The 16,860-nt window shown below is 37.1% G+C and overlaps 1 protein-coding gene and 1 long non-coding RNA gene across 22 annotated transcripts in view; one reads left to right on the top strand and one right to left on the bottom strand.

The window, feature by feature from the left end:
• dnm1a (dynamin 1a) overlaps nucleotides 1-16,860 on the top strand; it is a 582,590-nt gene that overhangs the window by 50,071 nt on the left and 515,659 nt on the right. For 7 of the 21 annotated variants that reach the window (XM_087251015.1, XM_087251012.1, XM_087251013.1 and 4 more), the window contains exons 10-13: nucleotides 1,608-1,746; nucleotides 11,849-11,935; nucleotides 12,024-12,094; nucleotides 13,948-14,005. In XM_087251015.1, the coding sequence (XP_087107141.1) occupies nucleotides 1,608-1,746; nucleotides 11,849-11,935; nucleotides 12,024-12,094; nucleotides 13,948-14,005 (355 nt within the window). 21 annotated transcript variants of the gene reach the window in all.
• Nucleotides 7,354-11,616, bottom strand: LOC147843764 (uncharacterized). The gene is made up of 3 exons (XR_015490921.2): nucleotides 10,575-11,616; nucleotides 9,857-10,491; nucleotides 7,354-9,406 (listed from the first exon to the last, which is right to left on the bottom strand). It is a non-coding gene; the product is annotated as an uncharacterized LOC147843764 (long non-coding RNA).

Below are 16,860 nucleotides of genomic sequence, written 5' to 3' on the forward strand. Positions count from 1 at the left end.
GGTTAATCTGTAGTGGCGATTCTACAGTTGCTATGGTAGCACAACATCCATAGTGGTTAATCTGTAGTGATTCTACAGTTGCTATGGTAACACAACAAAGATAGGGGTTAATCTGTAGTGGCGATTCTACAGTAGCTATGGTAACAGCATCTATAGTGGTTTATTTGTTGTGGTGATTCTACAGTTGCTATGGTAACACGACAACTGTTGTGATTATTCTGCTGTGGTGATTCTACAGTTGCTATGGTAACACAACATCTATTGTAATTAATCTGTAGTGGCAATTATACAGTTGCTATGGTAACAACATCTATTGTAATTAATCTGTAGTGGCGATTCTACAGTTGCTATGGTAACACAACATCCATAGTGGTTAATCTGTAGTGATTCTACAGTTGCTATGGTAACACAACAAAGATAGGGGTTAATCTGTAGTGGCGATTCTACAGTTGCTATGGTAACACAAGATCCATAGTGGTTAATCTGTAGTGATTCTACAGTTGCTATGGTAACACAACAAAGATAGGGGTTAATCTGTAGTGGCGATTCTACAGTAGCTATGGTAACAGCATCTATAGTGGTTTATTTGTTGTGGTGATTCTACAGTTGCTATGGTAACACGACAACTGTTGTGATTATTCTGCTGTGGTGATTCTACAGTTGCTATGGTAACACAACATCTATTGTAATTAATCTGTAGTGGCAATTATACAGTTGCTATGGTAACACAACATCTATTGTAATTAATCTGTAGTGGCGATTCTACAGTTGCTATGGTAACACAACATCCATAGTGGTTAATCTGTAGTGATTCTACAGTTGCTATGGTAACACAACAAAGATAGGGGTTAATCTGTTGTGGCGATTCTACAGTTGCTATGGTAACACAAGATCCATAGTGGTTAATCTGTAGTGATTCTACAGTTGCTATGGTAACACAACAAAGATAGGGGTTATTCTGTAGTGGTGATTCTACAGTAGCTATGGTAACACAACATCTATAGTGGTTTATTTGTTGTGGTGATTCTACAGTTGCTATGGTAACACGACAACTGTTGTGATTATTCTGCTGTGGTGATTCTACAGTTGCTATGGTAACACAACATCTAGAGTAATATAAACAAATGGTATAAACAAATAGTAGTTTTCTAGAACTAAGTGTTTACTACAGTGTTGCTAACAGTTTCTCAGTTCACCACAGCTAACACTACAGTATGCTGGAGCATTCATTCACAGAGTTGTCAGTAATGTACTATATACAGCATTAGTATGGTTCATAAACACCAGCATTTATTGCTATAAATGACTATAGTGTTTTATATGTAGGTCCAGAGACACTTCAGGACGCTCTCCGACTGCCTTGGGTTTGCGCAGCTGATTTCTGGAAGCTTCTGTCTCGGGTGACGGGTTGACGTCTCTTTACTGTAGAGTCTTCATCTCGAAGCCGCTGTTGAATGGCTTGAGGAGAAACCAAATGTCTCACTTGCCTTCTCTTTCCTCTGTGCTGTCTGTCTGTCTGTCTGCCCTACTACCCCTGTCTATCTGTCATTCTTCCGCCTGTACGGATCCTCCTCTTCTTCTTCTCTTCCTCCATGATTCCTCTACAGGACGGGCCTGTTTACCCCTGACCTGGCCTTTGAGGCTATAGTGAAAAAGCAGATCCAAAAGCTAAACGGGCCGTGCCTGAAATGTATAGATATGGTTGTGAGCGAACTCACCTCCACCATTCGCAAATGTAGTGAGAAGGTAAAGCGGAACCAAAGCTCCGTCCGTCTACGTCTATCTTTAATGTACGGATAGACCGATGGCTGGACAACACTGGACATTCGCCCTGACTGCTGAATGTAGATGTTGTACGTTAAAGTTGGTGCTAATAATTTAATATATATTTTTAAATAAAGTCCTTTTAGTAAATGAGACTAAAATAGGATTTTAAACAAGTACCTAAAAGTCTGTGTACTCAGGAAGTTGTCCTTTTAACTGAAACTGAATATTGAGTAGGGGGCGGGGTTTTATTCCAGTATAATGACGTATTTCCAACTGACACTGAATATTGAGTAGGGGGTGGGGTTTCATTTCAGTATGATGATGTATTTCCAACTGAAACTGAATATTGAGTAGGGGGCGGGGTTTTATTCCAGTATAATGACGTATTTCCAACTGAAACTGAATATTGAGTAGGGGGTGGGGTTTCATTTCAGTATGATGTATTTCCAACTGACACTGAATATTGAGTAGGGGGTGGGGTTTTATTTCAGTATGATGTATTCCCAACTGACACTGAATATTAAGTAGGGGGTGGGGTTTTATTTCAGTATGATGTATTCCCAACTGACACTGAATATTAAGTAGGGGGTGGGGTTTTATTTCAGTATGATGTATTCCCAACTGACACTGAATATTAAGTAGGGGGTGGGGTTTCATTTCAGTATGATGTATTTCCAACTGACACTGAATATTAAGTAGGGGGTGGGGTTTTATTTCAGTATGATGTATTCCCAACTGACACTGAATATTAAGTAGGGGGTGGGGTTTTATTTCAGTATGATGTATTCCCAACTGAAACTGAATATTGAGTAGGGGGTGGGGTTTTATTTCAGTATGATGATGTATTTCCAGCTGAAACTGAATATTGAGTAGGGGGTGGGGTTTTATTTCAGTATAATGATGTATTTCCAGCTGAAACTGAATATTGAGTAGGGGGTGGGGTTTTATTTCAGTATGATGATGTATTTCCAGCTGAAACTGAATATTGAGTAGGGGGTGGGGTTTTATTTCAGTATGATGTATTCCCAACTGAAACTAAATATTGAGTAGGGGGTGGGGTTTTATTTCAGTATGATGTATTTCCAACTGACACTGAATATTAAGTAGGGGGTGGGGTTTTATTTCAGTATGATGTATTCCCAACTGAAACTGAATATTGAGTAGGGGGTGGGGTTTTATTTCAGTATGATGATGTATTTCCAGCTGAAACTGAATATTGAGTAGGGGGTGGGGTTTTATTTTAGTATGACGACGTATTTTCTACGGAAACTGAATATTGAGTAGGGGGCTGGGTTTTATTTTAGTATAATGACGTACTTCCTATGGAAACAGAATATCGAGTAGGGGCGGGGTTTTATTTCAGTATGATTGGAAACTGAAACAAATTATTAAGGAGGAGGCGGGGCTTTATTTCAGTATGATTTCCAACTGAAACAGAATATTGAGTTGGGGCGAAGTTTTATTTCAGTATGTTGACGTATTTCCAACTGAAAAGGAATATTGAGTAGGGGGCAGGGTTTCCATTTTAGTATAATAAAGTACTTCTTACTGAAACGGAATATTGAATAGGGGGTGGGATTTTATTTTAGTATGATGAAGTATTTCCAAAAAAAAAATTTATATTGAATAGGGTTTTTTTGTTATGATACCATATTTACATATGAAATGGAATATCAAGTAGGGGTGGGGTTTTATTTTTTAGCTCTATCTCTTATCTTTCACTAACAGCAAAAGTAATGGATGGAGGGGTGTGGCTAAGCATGTTTTGCCCATTCAGACTATTAAACTAAATTAAGTCTGAACTTTACAGGAAAGAATCAGGTTTAGTTAATTATAACACAAATGTGCACACTTAGTGTAAAATATAAACATCTCAAAACATGTAGAGATAAGAATCGACCTGAAATCAGACGAAAAAAAAAAAGATTTAGCTATATTTAATGGCATAATATGCTTTTTTCCCTTATATGACATTATTTTGATGGCAGTGTGGCATTGATTTATTAATGTTTCATTATTAAAGCTAATATGAAAATGAGCCACATATACTGATACACATACACTCAACATTAAACTTTGCTCATGTAAATGTAGAACTGCTTATATATTAATATGTTTTTTGTGCACAGAGTAGGATTCACATATCAGTCCAGCAACTATCGGTCTATCCTTACCATTCAGTTTTCATCCTGATTTATTTTGTCTGTGTCAATTCACTTTATCTCGTATTTGTGTCCTTTTCAAGCAACAGTATAGACGTAGCTATTTTAACCAAATTTCCCAGTTTGCTTTGGTTTTAACAATGCATGCTCCCGTTTGGCCCCTTCTGTGCGTTTTTACTCAGTGTGTTTCTTTGGTTCTGTCGGATGTGTGTGTTGTAGTTCTGGCGTGAGAATAACATCATTGTGGCTCGTCTCTTCTGTTTGACATTGGTGGAGTAACTGATGCTTCAGGCTGGAAGATCTTTCTACACCAGCAGACTAACAGTCATACCAGAACATCCCTCTTTCTCTCTCTTCTCTTTCATCATCACTGCTCTCAGAACTCTTCTGCCTTCTGTGGATTTCAACATTGCGTCTTAAAGAACCATCCAAACTCTGATGTTGTTTCTTTTCCCTTTAAGCACAAAAGAAGATTTCATGAAGAATCTTCAAGCTCCAAAACGGATACAAAAACCCATAAAATCATCAATAAATATTAGATAGCGGTCACACTATTGTTTTTTACTAACAGGAACAAACAATGTTAGATGATGAAAATAAAGTAATTTATTGTTATATCTCAGGGGTTTTCAAAGTGTGAGGCGGGCCTCCCCTGGGGGCCGCCAGAGCATGTCAGGGGAGGCGCGGGAAAAATATGATATAATAAAAATATAATTATTAAGTTTAATAATTATATGTATTTTTTATTATAATTAAACGTTTTAATTAAACAAAGCTAAAAAAAATAATACGTCAAAAATAAGAAAACCTTTTTTACCCAGAAGGCCATAGCTGTGAATTCGCTTCTGTTTGGCAAGCCCGCCAATACAGGTATATGCCTGCTAATACAATGGATCGGTTTCTGAGACCCCCCCGATTCAAAGCCTTCAAGTTCAGGGCTTAAACCCAAAAGACGACGATATGATGATCAGTATTTGAGTTTAGGATTTACGTGGACAGGACCAGCTGATGAACCACGACCTTTATGTGTGGTTTGTCAAGATATTTTGGCTAATGACAGCATGTGACCCACTAAACTTCGACTGTTTTGACTGGGATGGACAGTTCTTGGATCTGTTCTATTCATATTAAACCGTCATCCTAGTTTTAAAAACGTTATATTAAAATACTTGTTATTACTCTGTAAATAATTGCACTTTCATGCAAATGATGATAAAAGTGAGTTAACAGTCTGACATCTGTCTGTCTTTATATATACTGTATATATATATATGTATGTGTGTGTGTGTGTGTGTGTGTGTGTGCGTGTTTAGCAGAAGGGGGCGCCAATGGATAAGTTGTGTCAAAAGGGAGGCCCACTGTCTTAGACTTTGAAAAACCCTGTTATATCTTAACTAATGTTAACTAGCGCACATTCAGATTTTAATAATTCATTAGTAAAACAATATAGTAATTATATCTATTAAACATATATATCTAAAAAAAAAGTTATTTTGCTATTAGAGATTTGAAAAATGTGCACAGCACCCTCTAGTGGATTTGCAATCTGAAACGCACACCTAAACACACCCTAAGTATTGTTTTTATATTCGCAAAACTGATTTATGAGGGGTCATTCTAGTTTGAATAAAGACAAATATGTATACCAAAATATAAATATGTATGTACAAATACAAATATGGATACCAGTTTGATGAGCAAGGAGATTATTGACAGGTAATTTGAACATCTAAATAACCATTATAGCAGAGCTGCACAATTCATCGAAAAAGATTGCGATCTCAATTCGACTCCCTAGATCAGGCGTCACCAATCTCGTTCCTGAAGGTCCGGTGCCCTGCAGGGTTTAGCTCAAACTTGCCTCAACACACCTGCCTGAGTGTTTCCAGTATACCTTGTAAGACCTTGATTAGCTGGTTCAGGTGTGTTTGATAAGGGTTGGAGCTAAAATCTACAGGACATCAGCCCTCCAGGAACAAGTTTGGTGATCTCTAACCCCACCCCTAAACCTACCCCTCACAGTGACATCACTAGCTACATGGTGACACGCGGCGCGTCAAAACAACAACAAAAAAAAAAACAAGCATGAGGCGTTTTGTTTTTAAATGACGCTTTTGCGCCTGGTGTTTTGCATGTTGGTGTGCACGATCACATTGACGCACTTTATTTAGTCACGAGGCGTTAAACGTCCACGGAAAACGCGAGCAAAAAATGTGTCGTGTGCACGGGTCTTAAGAGTGAGCTTTTGCACCCTATCGCAATTATTAAATGACAATACCCATATTCTATGTTCATGGACCTATAATGCTGCATTCACACCAGATGCGGAACGCACAAATAAATCACACTATTTACATGTAAATAGTGAACATTTTAAGGTTTTTCTCGCTTCATTTGTGCAATTAAATTTGCTTCATGTGCTCGTCAAGTTTACCCTACAATAGATGTGGATTTGTGTCATGGGCAGGGTTTCTATCTGACTCTAGCTTCGTTGATAAATGACTAACATGGATTTTATTGAGAGAATAGCTGAGCTTATGTGCTTTAGGAAGGCTGAAAATAGCGTCGATTCTTTCGGCGCCGTGTTTAGATCCTTTCAGAGGTGCACCCAGCCCTGTATTTTCATCAACTCCTCCAGAAACTGTACCTGGAGGATGGAGGCTTTCAGCCGTGCTTCAGACTGAGCCGAGCCCAGTTTGATCAACTGTTGTCATGTGAGGATTTCCCCTCGAGACACCAACAACAGACACTACGTCATAATCATGGCCCTACAACAGCAAGCTCCTGATTGGTTAATGCAGCGCTAAGTTGAGATTTTTTTTTTTTGATTCGTGCAAATCGCTCAACAATCGCTGCATCTTTCGCGCCGCAGGATGTCTATTCACGTCTTTGCATTGACTTAACATGTAAATCATTCACACTTGAAGCTTCATCCGCGTCTGGTGTAAACAGCAAAAGTGTGCACTTATACAGTTTGTATATTTTATTCTATATGTTTTTTCCTATCTCTATTGTTGTTAATGTTATTGTATATTAGGGCTACAACTAAAGATTATTTTAGTAATCAATTAATCTGTCGATTATTTATGTCGACTAATCAGATAAAAACAAAAGAAGGAAAAGCATTCATTTCCAACCCTTTAATCAAAAACAGAACTAAAATCTTTAGAAAGTGCAATCGATTTCAATCGATTAAATAGATTCATTGTTGCAGCCCTACTGTATATGTCTGTAATATTTCTAAAATGTCAAATAAATAAAAGAAAATATATTGGTTGCTCTAAAAAAGTTTTTAAAAATGGTCAATTTTATTTCAGCCTAGAAAACATTGAATAATGTTTGCAAGTCAACAAACTAACTTTATTGTGCATCTAAAATCTGGCCATTGTTGTTTGTTAATACTGATATCTGCAACTATAAAAACCTAACATCTGGTTTTTAAATTAGTGTCTAGGGTTTGTTAAGGATTTTGAATGTTAAAATAGGAATCTCCTTAAAAACAGGTTGGGAATTAAGAATCACGTGCTTATGAATGTGAATAATTTGTGTGACTATTTCAGAACACCGTAAACACCATAGATCAGTTTGTCTTGTGTCCTTTTGGAGCTTGACGTTTGTTGTTGTAATATAAAAAAAAGAGTTGCATGAAGATTTTTCTGAAGTCTTCCTTTGGTACTGGACAGAAAAAATGAACAGCATGAGTGTTTGAAACCACAAATAAATTCTTTCAGCACGTTTCCATAATGATATCAGACAGAAACCATCTCTCCGTCAGTAATGATTTTATGTCGTTGGTTTAATAGAGGATATTAAAGGTGCTGTATGTACAGTTTTGGCTCTTCTAAAGCATAGAAGTCTCATTGCAGATATTTCAGAAACACACTAGTGAACATTCTTGTTTATCTGAAAAACAATGCTAAAGTCAGATCATCAGCTCATTAGCAGAGACTGAAGGACCTGTGATGGGTGTGACAGACAAAGGAGACATCCAAAACATGCAGTGCTGGTGGTCCTCTGGGAACGTGGTTGAGAATTGCTGCATTTTGGGATAGCATAGTGTCCATCGGGTACGCATTTCATAAGTAGTAGGTCATCCGAGTACTTCTCACTGTTTCTGTTTTTACAATACTATGAATTTGGACATACTGCTCAGATCTCATACTGTTTTTAATCTACTATATAGTAGGGAAGTATGTGTTTTCTGACGCAGACATTCTGCTTTGAGAATGTGGGTTCCGTTTTGGAATGTCAGTCTCTGCTTTGATCTCTGTAACTCCGCCTACTGCCACTTTAACCAATCATATTCCAGCACCCCAGGTTGCCCTAATGAAAAACAGCGTATTTAATTTCAGACCTGAAGGCTCTGGAGGACAGAAGCAGCCTTCAAAATGACACATGGCAGGTTCAGAGTTAAGAAAATACACATTAGATGATGTTTAATTAGCAAATAATATAAATATTACAAAGATAAACATTATCTGAGCAGCTTAAAGTGTAAGACTTGATCATCAAACATGCTCACTTCTGTTTGTGTGGTCAATCTGGCAACCCGCATTGGAAAAAACCTTCTCCAGTGTTTTGAATTTGGACTGCAATACCTAGTTCAACCACTAGATGTCAAGCCAACATACTGCACCCTTAAACATATTGTGTGTGTGTGTGTGTTTTTCTGAGAGTTCTGAATCCACACAAGGTCTTCTGGTCTCACCTCTTCTCCTCTCGCTCTCGCTGTTCTCTCTATTCTCTTCATCTCAGCACGTCTGTTTGCCTGTTTGCCTGTAGTTCCTCCAGAGACACTCATTCTACTGATCATGATCACTGCATCCCTGTGCAAGCCAAATACTCTGCTGGTGTATTGGTGTTAATGCGATTGTGTGTGTGTGGTTAGATTTGTTTGACAATATCTGCAAGTTCCAATGCATCAGACATATGGATCACGATTTATGCGGCAGAATTCTGTATTTAATGACACAAGCCATTCTAAAAGGGACAGTTAAACAAAAACTGAACATTTGCTGGTTATTTATAGTCATCTTTAAATGATTCCAAATCTTTCCTTGAGTTTTGCTTTAAATTATGGAAGATTACAAATCCAGAAGGGTCACTACTTTGTGATACTAGTGATGCATTGAAATTTAGTCATGTGACATACAGTGATTGAGTTTCTTTAATGTCAGCTCGTTTACCTGTCATGTGCATACATACACCATATAATGTGTGTTGGTGTGAATGCAGTAAAATAATGTGTGATTTCACAGACTTTGCAACAGGTTTCCAATTAAAAAAATCTATTTTTACATTTTACAATAATGCAAATTCTTTGCTATTACAGTTCTAGAAAATTAGAGAGCGCCCTCTAGTGTATTTGTCATTTGAAACACACAACACAAATCACCCTAAATAACGAATTTCTGATTAAAAATGTAGACAGCGCCATCTAGTGGATTTGTCATCTGAAACACACAACAAAATGAACCCTAAGTAACGCATATCAGATTTGCAAAAACTTAAAAAGTTGCGTATTTTGTTTAGCAAAAATGTAGACAGCGCCCTCTAGTGATTTATCATGTAAAATGTACATAAAAAATCTAAATAATGTATTTTATCAAGTGTACAAAAAGTACCCCAAATTATAGACAGCGCCCTCTTGTGGATTTGTCGTCTGAAACGTATAACAAAACACTCTAAGTAACAAATTTCAGCCGAACAAAAATGTAGACAGCGCCCTCTAGTAGATTTGTCATCTGAAATGCACATCAAAACAATCTTAATAACGTATTTCAAATGAACAAAAATGTAGACAGCGCCCACTAGTGGATTTGTCATCTGAAATGCACATTAAAACATTCTTAATAACGTATTTCAAATGAACAAAAATGTAGACAGCGCCCTCTAGTAGATTTGTCATCTGAAATGCACATTAAAACATTCTTAATAACGTATTTCAAATGAACAAAAATGTAGACAGCGCCCACTAGTGGATTTGTCATCTGAAACACACGTCAAAATTAACCCTAAGTTACGCATATCAGATTTGCAAAAACTTTCACAGCATACTCTAGTGTATTTGTCATCTGAAATGAACAACTAAATCTAACCTAGGTCAAATATTTTACATTTGCAAAAATCTAGACAACGCACTCTAGTGGATTTGTCATCTGAAACACAACAAAACATAGCTTAAGTTGCGTATTTTGTTTAGCAAAAATGTAGACAGCGCCCTCTAGTGATTTATCATGTAAAATGTACATAAAAAAATATAAATAATGTATTTCATCAAGTGTCCAAAAAGTACCCCAACTTATAGACAGCGCCCTCTAGTGGATTTGTCATCTGAAAAGTATAACAAAACACACCCTAAGTAACAAATTTCAGCCGAGCAAAAATGTAGACAGCGCCCTCTAGTGGATTTGTCATCTGAAATGCACATCAAAACAATCTAAATAACGTATTTCAAATAAACAAAAATGTAGACAGCGCCCACTAGTGGATTTGTCGTCTGAAACACAACAAAATGTAGTCTAAGTAACGTATTTCAGATTAAAAATGTAGACAGCGCCCTCTAGTGGATTTGTCATCTGAAATGCACATCAAAACAATCTTAATAACGTATTTCAAATTAACAAAAATGTAGACAGCGCCCACTAGTGGATTTGTCATCTGAAACGAACAACAAAATTAACCCTAAGTAACGCATATCAGATTTGCAAAAACTTTGACAGCATACTCTAGTGGATTTGTCATCTGAAATGAACAACTAAATCTAACCTAGGTAAAATATTTTACATTTGCAAAAATGTAGACAGCGCCCTCTAGTGATTTATCATGTAAAATGTACATAAAACAATCTAAATAATGTATTTCATCAAGTGTACAAAAAGTACCCCAAATTATAGACAGCGCCCTCTTGTGGATTTGTCATCTGAAACGTATAACAAAACACACCCTAAGTAACAAATTTCAGCCGAGCAAAAATGTAGACAGCGCCCTCTAGTGGATTTGCCATCTGAAATGCACATCAAAACAATCGAAATAACGTATTTCAAATTAACAAAAATGTGGACAGCGCCCACTAGTGGATTTGTCGTCTGAAACACAACAAAATGTAGTCTAAGTAACGTATTTTAGATTTGCAAAAATGCAGACAGCGCCCACTTATGGATTTGTCATTTAAAATGAACAACAAAACATACCCTAAGTAACCATTTTCAAATTAGCAAAAATGTAAACATTTTCCTCTAGTGGATTTGTTATCGGAAACACAATAAAACAAGCTTAAGCACACTATAGTGGATTTGTACTAACAATAAAATGTACCCTAAGTAATAAGTTTCAGACTCACAAAAATGTAAACAGCACCCTCTAGTGGATTTGTCATCTGAAATGCAACATAACAAACATTAAGTAATTTGTTTTATGTTTTGCGAAAATGTAGACAGCGCCTTCTAGTGGATTTGACATCTGAAATGTACATCAAAAACATAATCTAAGTGATGTGTTCCAAATAAAAAAAATTGACAGCGCCCTCTAGTGAATTTGTCATTTGAAATGTACAACAAAACGTACCATAATAATGTATTTCAGATTCGTTAAAATATAGTTAGCACCCCCATAGTGAAATTGTGATCAGAAATGTACAACAGATTGTAACTAAGTAAAAAAAAATTCAGATTCGCAAAAATGTAGAGTTAATTCGTCATACGAAACATACCCGGCCTGAAGTATTTTAAGTTTTGTGAAATTATATAAACAACATTTCTTAGAAGCAAAATTTTCCATTTCTGCTCGATGTTTACATTTCAATGTATTATAGGGTGATTTATCGTGCATCCCTAGTAAGTGTCCTGTTGCAGACTCTGTGTGTGTGTGTGTGTGTGTGTGTCGTATCCGCAACACAAACGCATGTGATTGTGTAACAGCTGGCCCAGTATCCTATGCTGAGAGAAGAGATGGAGCGGATCGTCACACAGCACATCCGCGACCGCGAGAGCCGCACTAAAAATCAGGTGCGTCCTGCCTCCAATATTAACCAGTGTAATACATAACAGCTGCTGAGAGGAACAGGTGTGATTGTTTGCTGTTTATGTTCATCAGGTGCTGCTGTTGATTGATATCGAGCTGGCGTACATGAACACCAACCATGAGGACTTCATCGGATTTGCCAAGTGAGTTTCGTTTCCTCGACCGTAACGTGGCGAATTATTATTATTAAGCCTTATTAAACAAAACATCAAAACAGATTCAAATGAAGAATAATTATAATAGTAATCTACAAATTGTCTATTTATTTACTTAATGTTTATTTATATAATTACTTATTTATATAATTACATTGATAATATTTAATAAATAATAAGCACAAAATTATAACAATAGTTAATTGTACAAATATAAACATAATATTAAAATCAAATAGCAGTAAACTATGGATTTTAATTATATGTATCATATTACTTTATCACAAGCATTCGCCTACATTAAGTAGAATAATAATACATATATAATGCTAATAACGTAATCTAATAGTTATTAATAAACTATAGTTCTTTTCTCAATATTAATGGTAATATATTATATCCATTTATATGGAGACACTATAATAAAATGGGAATGGTTGGTGATATTAACGTCCTGTTTGTGGCACATTAGTAAATGTGAGGGGGCAATCTTTTCAAGATGGGTGGTGACCATGGTGGCCATTTTAAAGTCGGCCATCTTGAATCCAACTTTTGTTTTTTTCAATAGGAAGAGGGTCATGTGACACGTCAAAATTATTGGGCATTTCACAAGAAAAACAATGGTGTGCTTGGTTTCAACGTAACTTTATTCTTTCATGAGTTATTTACAAGTTTCTGAGCACTTATAAAATGTGTTCAGTGTGCTGCCTATTGTGTTGGATTGTCAATGCAACCCTCTTCTCCGACTCTTCACACAGTGATAGCAACACCGCAGGAGAAACTCTAGCACAGGCTTCCAGTATCTGTAGTTTCAGGTGCTGCACATCTTGTATCTTCACACCATAGACAACAAAGATAGTGGAGCCATTCTTCATCAATGGAAACCTCAAGGCCACTGGATATTTGAAACTGCTCCATGATGATGTGTTTCCCTCTTTACGCACTGAAGCTGACCCGTTTTCTGAGTTTCTCCAGCAAGATGGTGCACCACCACATTATGGGTGTCAGGTCCAAGCATTCCTAGATGAACAGTTTCCTGAAAAGTGGATTGGTTGTCGTGGGCCAGTTGAATAGCCCCCAAGGTCTCCCGATCTGACCCCCTTAGACTTTTATATTTGGGGTCATCTGAAGGCAATTGTTTATGGTGTGAAGATACAAGATGTGCAGCACCTGAAACTACAGATACTGGAAGCCTGTGCAGGCATTTCTCCTGCGGTGTTGCTATCAGTGTGTGCAGAGTGGGAGAAGAGGCTTGCATTGACAATCCAACACAATGGGACAGCACATTGAACGCATTTTATAAGTGGTCAGAAACTTGTAAATAACTCATGAAAGAATAAAGTTACGCTAAAACCAAGCACACCATTGTTTTTCTTGTGAAATTCCCAATAAGTTTGACGTGTCACATGACCCTCTTCCTATTGAAAAAAACAAAAGTTGGATCCAAGATGGCCGACTTCAAAATGGCCACCATGGTCACTGCCCATCTTGAAAAGTTTGCCCCCTCACATATACTAACAAACAGGACGTTAATATCACCAACCATTCCCATTTTATTAAGGTGTCTCCATATAAATGGCCCACCCTGTATAATAAGCACAAATATATTATTATACTATTTTAATAATAAATACCAATGTTAATCTACATAATAGCATAAAATATGATATAAAAAATACTATTATGAATAAATGATTAATAATCTAACATACTAATTATTAATAATCTGATATTATTTCTCAATATTGACCTAAACTAAATGGCATTTTACACATTTGAAGCTTTTATTCAGCCACTGTGTGTATAGTAAACATGTGTACTCTGATTTCTGTCGTCTTCAGTGCTCAACAGAGAAGCAGTCAGATCAAGAAGAAAGCAGCTGGGAATCAGGTGAAGGACGTTCATTTACAGCAATTTAATGTTCATCACAATGACAAATGCTCTGTGTATACCTGACTCTTCATGTGTTGAGTGTTGCCATCTAATGTGTGTCCAGTGTGCATTTGTCTGTTCTTCATCTGTGTTTCTTATTCTTTATCTTCACACCCTTATCAACTGATCCAGGGCCAGGTTTGTTCTCACACTTCATATACAAGCTTTCATAGACAGAACTGATCTTAGATCAGATGGTGCTTGAATGATCCAGGTTCAGCTGCACAAAAATGCTTTTCTACTCGGAGTTTGTCTTGTTTCCAGTCCGAATATCTAAAAATTGTTAAATCAGGAAGCATTTTCGAAATAAACACAAAATATAGGCTGCGTCTGAAACCGCCTACTACTCAGTAGGTACTGCATTTGAATGTACTACTCGGCCGTTAGAAGAGTACGTTCTATACAGTATGAATGTGAAAAGTATGAATGCAATTTGGACGTACTACATCCGCCGTTTTGTCATGGTCATGTGACCTACCTGCGTCAGTTGCGTCGCTTCACTTCCATTCATGAATTCTCTCGCGGGGCATTATGGGATAGCGGAGCGTGCATGGGATGCACACTCCAGAATCTCGCCGGAAGTAGAAAGTCATCCAGGGACTTCTCGCATACTGACTTTCCAATTCTATGAATTCAGACATACTACTCGGCTCACATACTGATTTTAGCGTACTATATAGTATGGAAGTATGCAGTTTCGGACGCAGCCATAGTCTTATTTACAGAAATAATGAGTTAAAATTGAGAGAGTTTTTCTTGAAAACAAGCTAAATAATCTGCCAGTGGAGGAAGTTAAACAATATTAATTCAAGGTAGAGAAGTTTCCGTCCCGCTCCTGCAACAAAATCTATTATTTTCACATTATTATGCAAAATACCACAGGTAAACATATCAGTAGCTTTATTTTCACTGCTACTCTGTTATTTGTTTCTCTTGCTTCCCCACTGAATATAAATCAAATCAAAACAGAAGATAAATGAATATGTTTAGTTTTATTTGAGTTTTATTAAACGTAATGATGAACACGGACACCAACGAGGAGCTTTTCAGAACACAGAAACACATGACGAGTTTGAAATAGGCTCATTTTGCAGCGAAACAAATTTTATTTATTTATTTGTCAAGCGGCCAAGCAGTAAAGCATTTGCTCTAATTAGGCATGGGGCGGTATAAGATTCTGACTATATGATAACCTTGGATAAAAATATAGTATCACGGTATTGTGATTACTGCTCTAAAATATAGAGTGCTTTCACATCTGCTGTTCACTTCATTTGGTCCGCACCAAGGGTAATAAATGATGCATTGTTGCATTTTCTGCCGTCTTTGGGTAGTTTTCACACCACACTGCTGGCTTTGGTCCGAACCAGATGAAACGAACCAAAATGCAGTCATCTGACAAAATCCACATCTCTCATTGGCCAGATGTTGTTGAACATATTTCCTAAACTGCTTATTGATTGGTCAGAATTCACGTGCGGGAAAATGCCAATCAACTCCCGCAAGTAAACAAAACCTTTTACTCTGGAGGGACGACTGCGCTGGCTGATTGTATCCCTGCTTAAGACAAACTATACATTTCGAGAATGAAACGCGGCTGGAAAACAGTGTTTAATGCATCACTCGTCACTTCAGGAGGAGCCGTGAATTAATTTAGCTAAACTGCGACATGCTCATCTTGCGGAAATATTACCAACGATCTATCAGCTAAGGTTTTCCCCCCTCTCTCTTTCTCTCTGTTGGTAAAGCGCTGTCAACAAATATTTTTCCTCCATATCCCATAATTCACAGCGCATCGGCCTACGGTAGCTGGATTAGTCCAAAAGGTGCAGTACTTCTAGCTGTTGGACCTCTTTTAGTACGGATCATATTCTCACCACAAACGAACTGCTCCAGGGTTGGTTTGAAAGCGTACCGAGACCACCTCTTCAAGCAGGTCTCGGTACGCTTATTTGGTCCGCTTTTGGTGCGCACTCGAGTACGATTGCTGCATTCACACCTGCCCAAACCAACCGCACCAAAAGGGGAAACGAACTCCAGTGTGATTCAATCCAACTAAATAAGGCAGGTGTGAAAACACCCATAATCTTTTTTAAATGCCTGGGTAAAAAACTAAAACCTTTACCCATTTTGAACACAATTAATTTTAATTAGGGAAACATTTCAATAGTTTTGGAGCAGTAAACATGTCACAGATTTCTTTACAGATTTAAAACAGTATCTTTGGAGATCTTTCCTGCTGGAGATACTGCTGTCCTAAAAATAAATAAATAAATAATGTAAATACAAAATCGTACTCATTCCTTAATTTTGGCGGTTTTAAAACCTTTAAACGGTTATCGTCCCATGCCTAGTCCTAATACTGCTTCAGAATGTCCAAACATTTCTCAATCAATATAAATGGGCCAATTTCCAATATATGGCTGCAGGAATTAAAATAAACTGAATTAACTAAACAAATGGGCAAATGTAGACCTACTGAATGTGTTCAAGTATGTCGTTGACTGATGAGTCGGACCAGATCCGCTTTAGCCTTTCATGGAGTCTATTTATGTACTCGTGTAAATGTGTGTAAATTTATATTTACTCAATTTTTTTATGAATTTCATTAATATTATTTACTAATTTTCCCAGAGATGGGTTGCAGCTGGAAGGGCATCCGCTGTGTAAAAATGTGCTGGATAAGTTGGCGGTTCATTCCGCTGTGCCGACCCCGGATTAATAAAGGGACTAAGCCGACAAGAGAATGAATGAATGAATAATTTACTAATATTAAAGTGTTCATTTGATTTATCTACAATACAGTGTGTAAAGTCATACTT

Source organism: Danio rerio, chromosome 5 (genome assembly GCF_052040795.2).
Source record: "Danio rerio strain M-AB ecotype USA chromosome 5, GRCz13ab, whole genome shotgun sequence".
Taxonomy (NCBI): domain Eukaryota; kingdom Metazoa; phylum Chordata; class Actinopteri; order Cypriniformes; family Danionidae; genus Danio; species Danio rerio.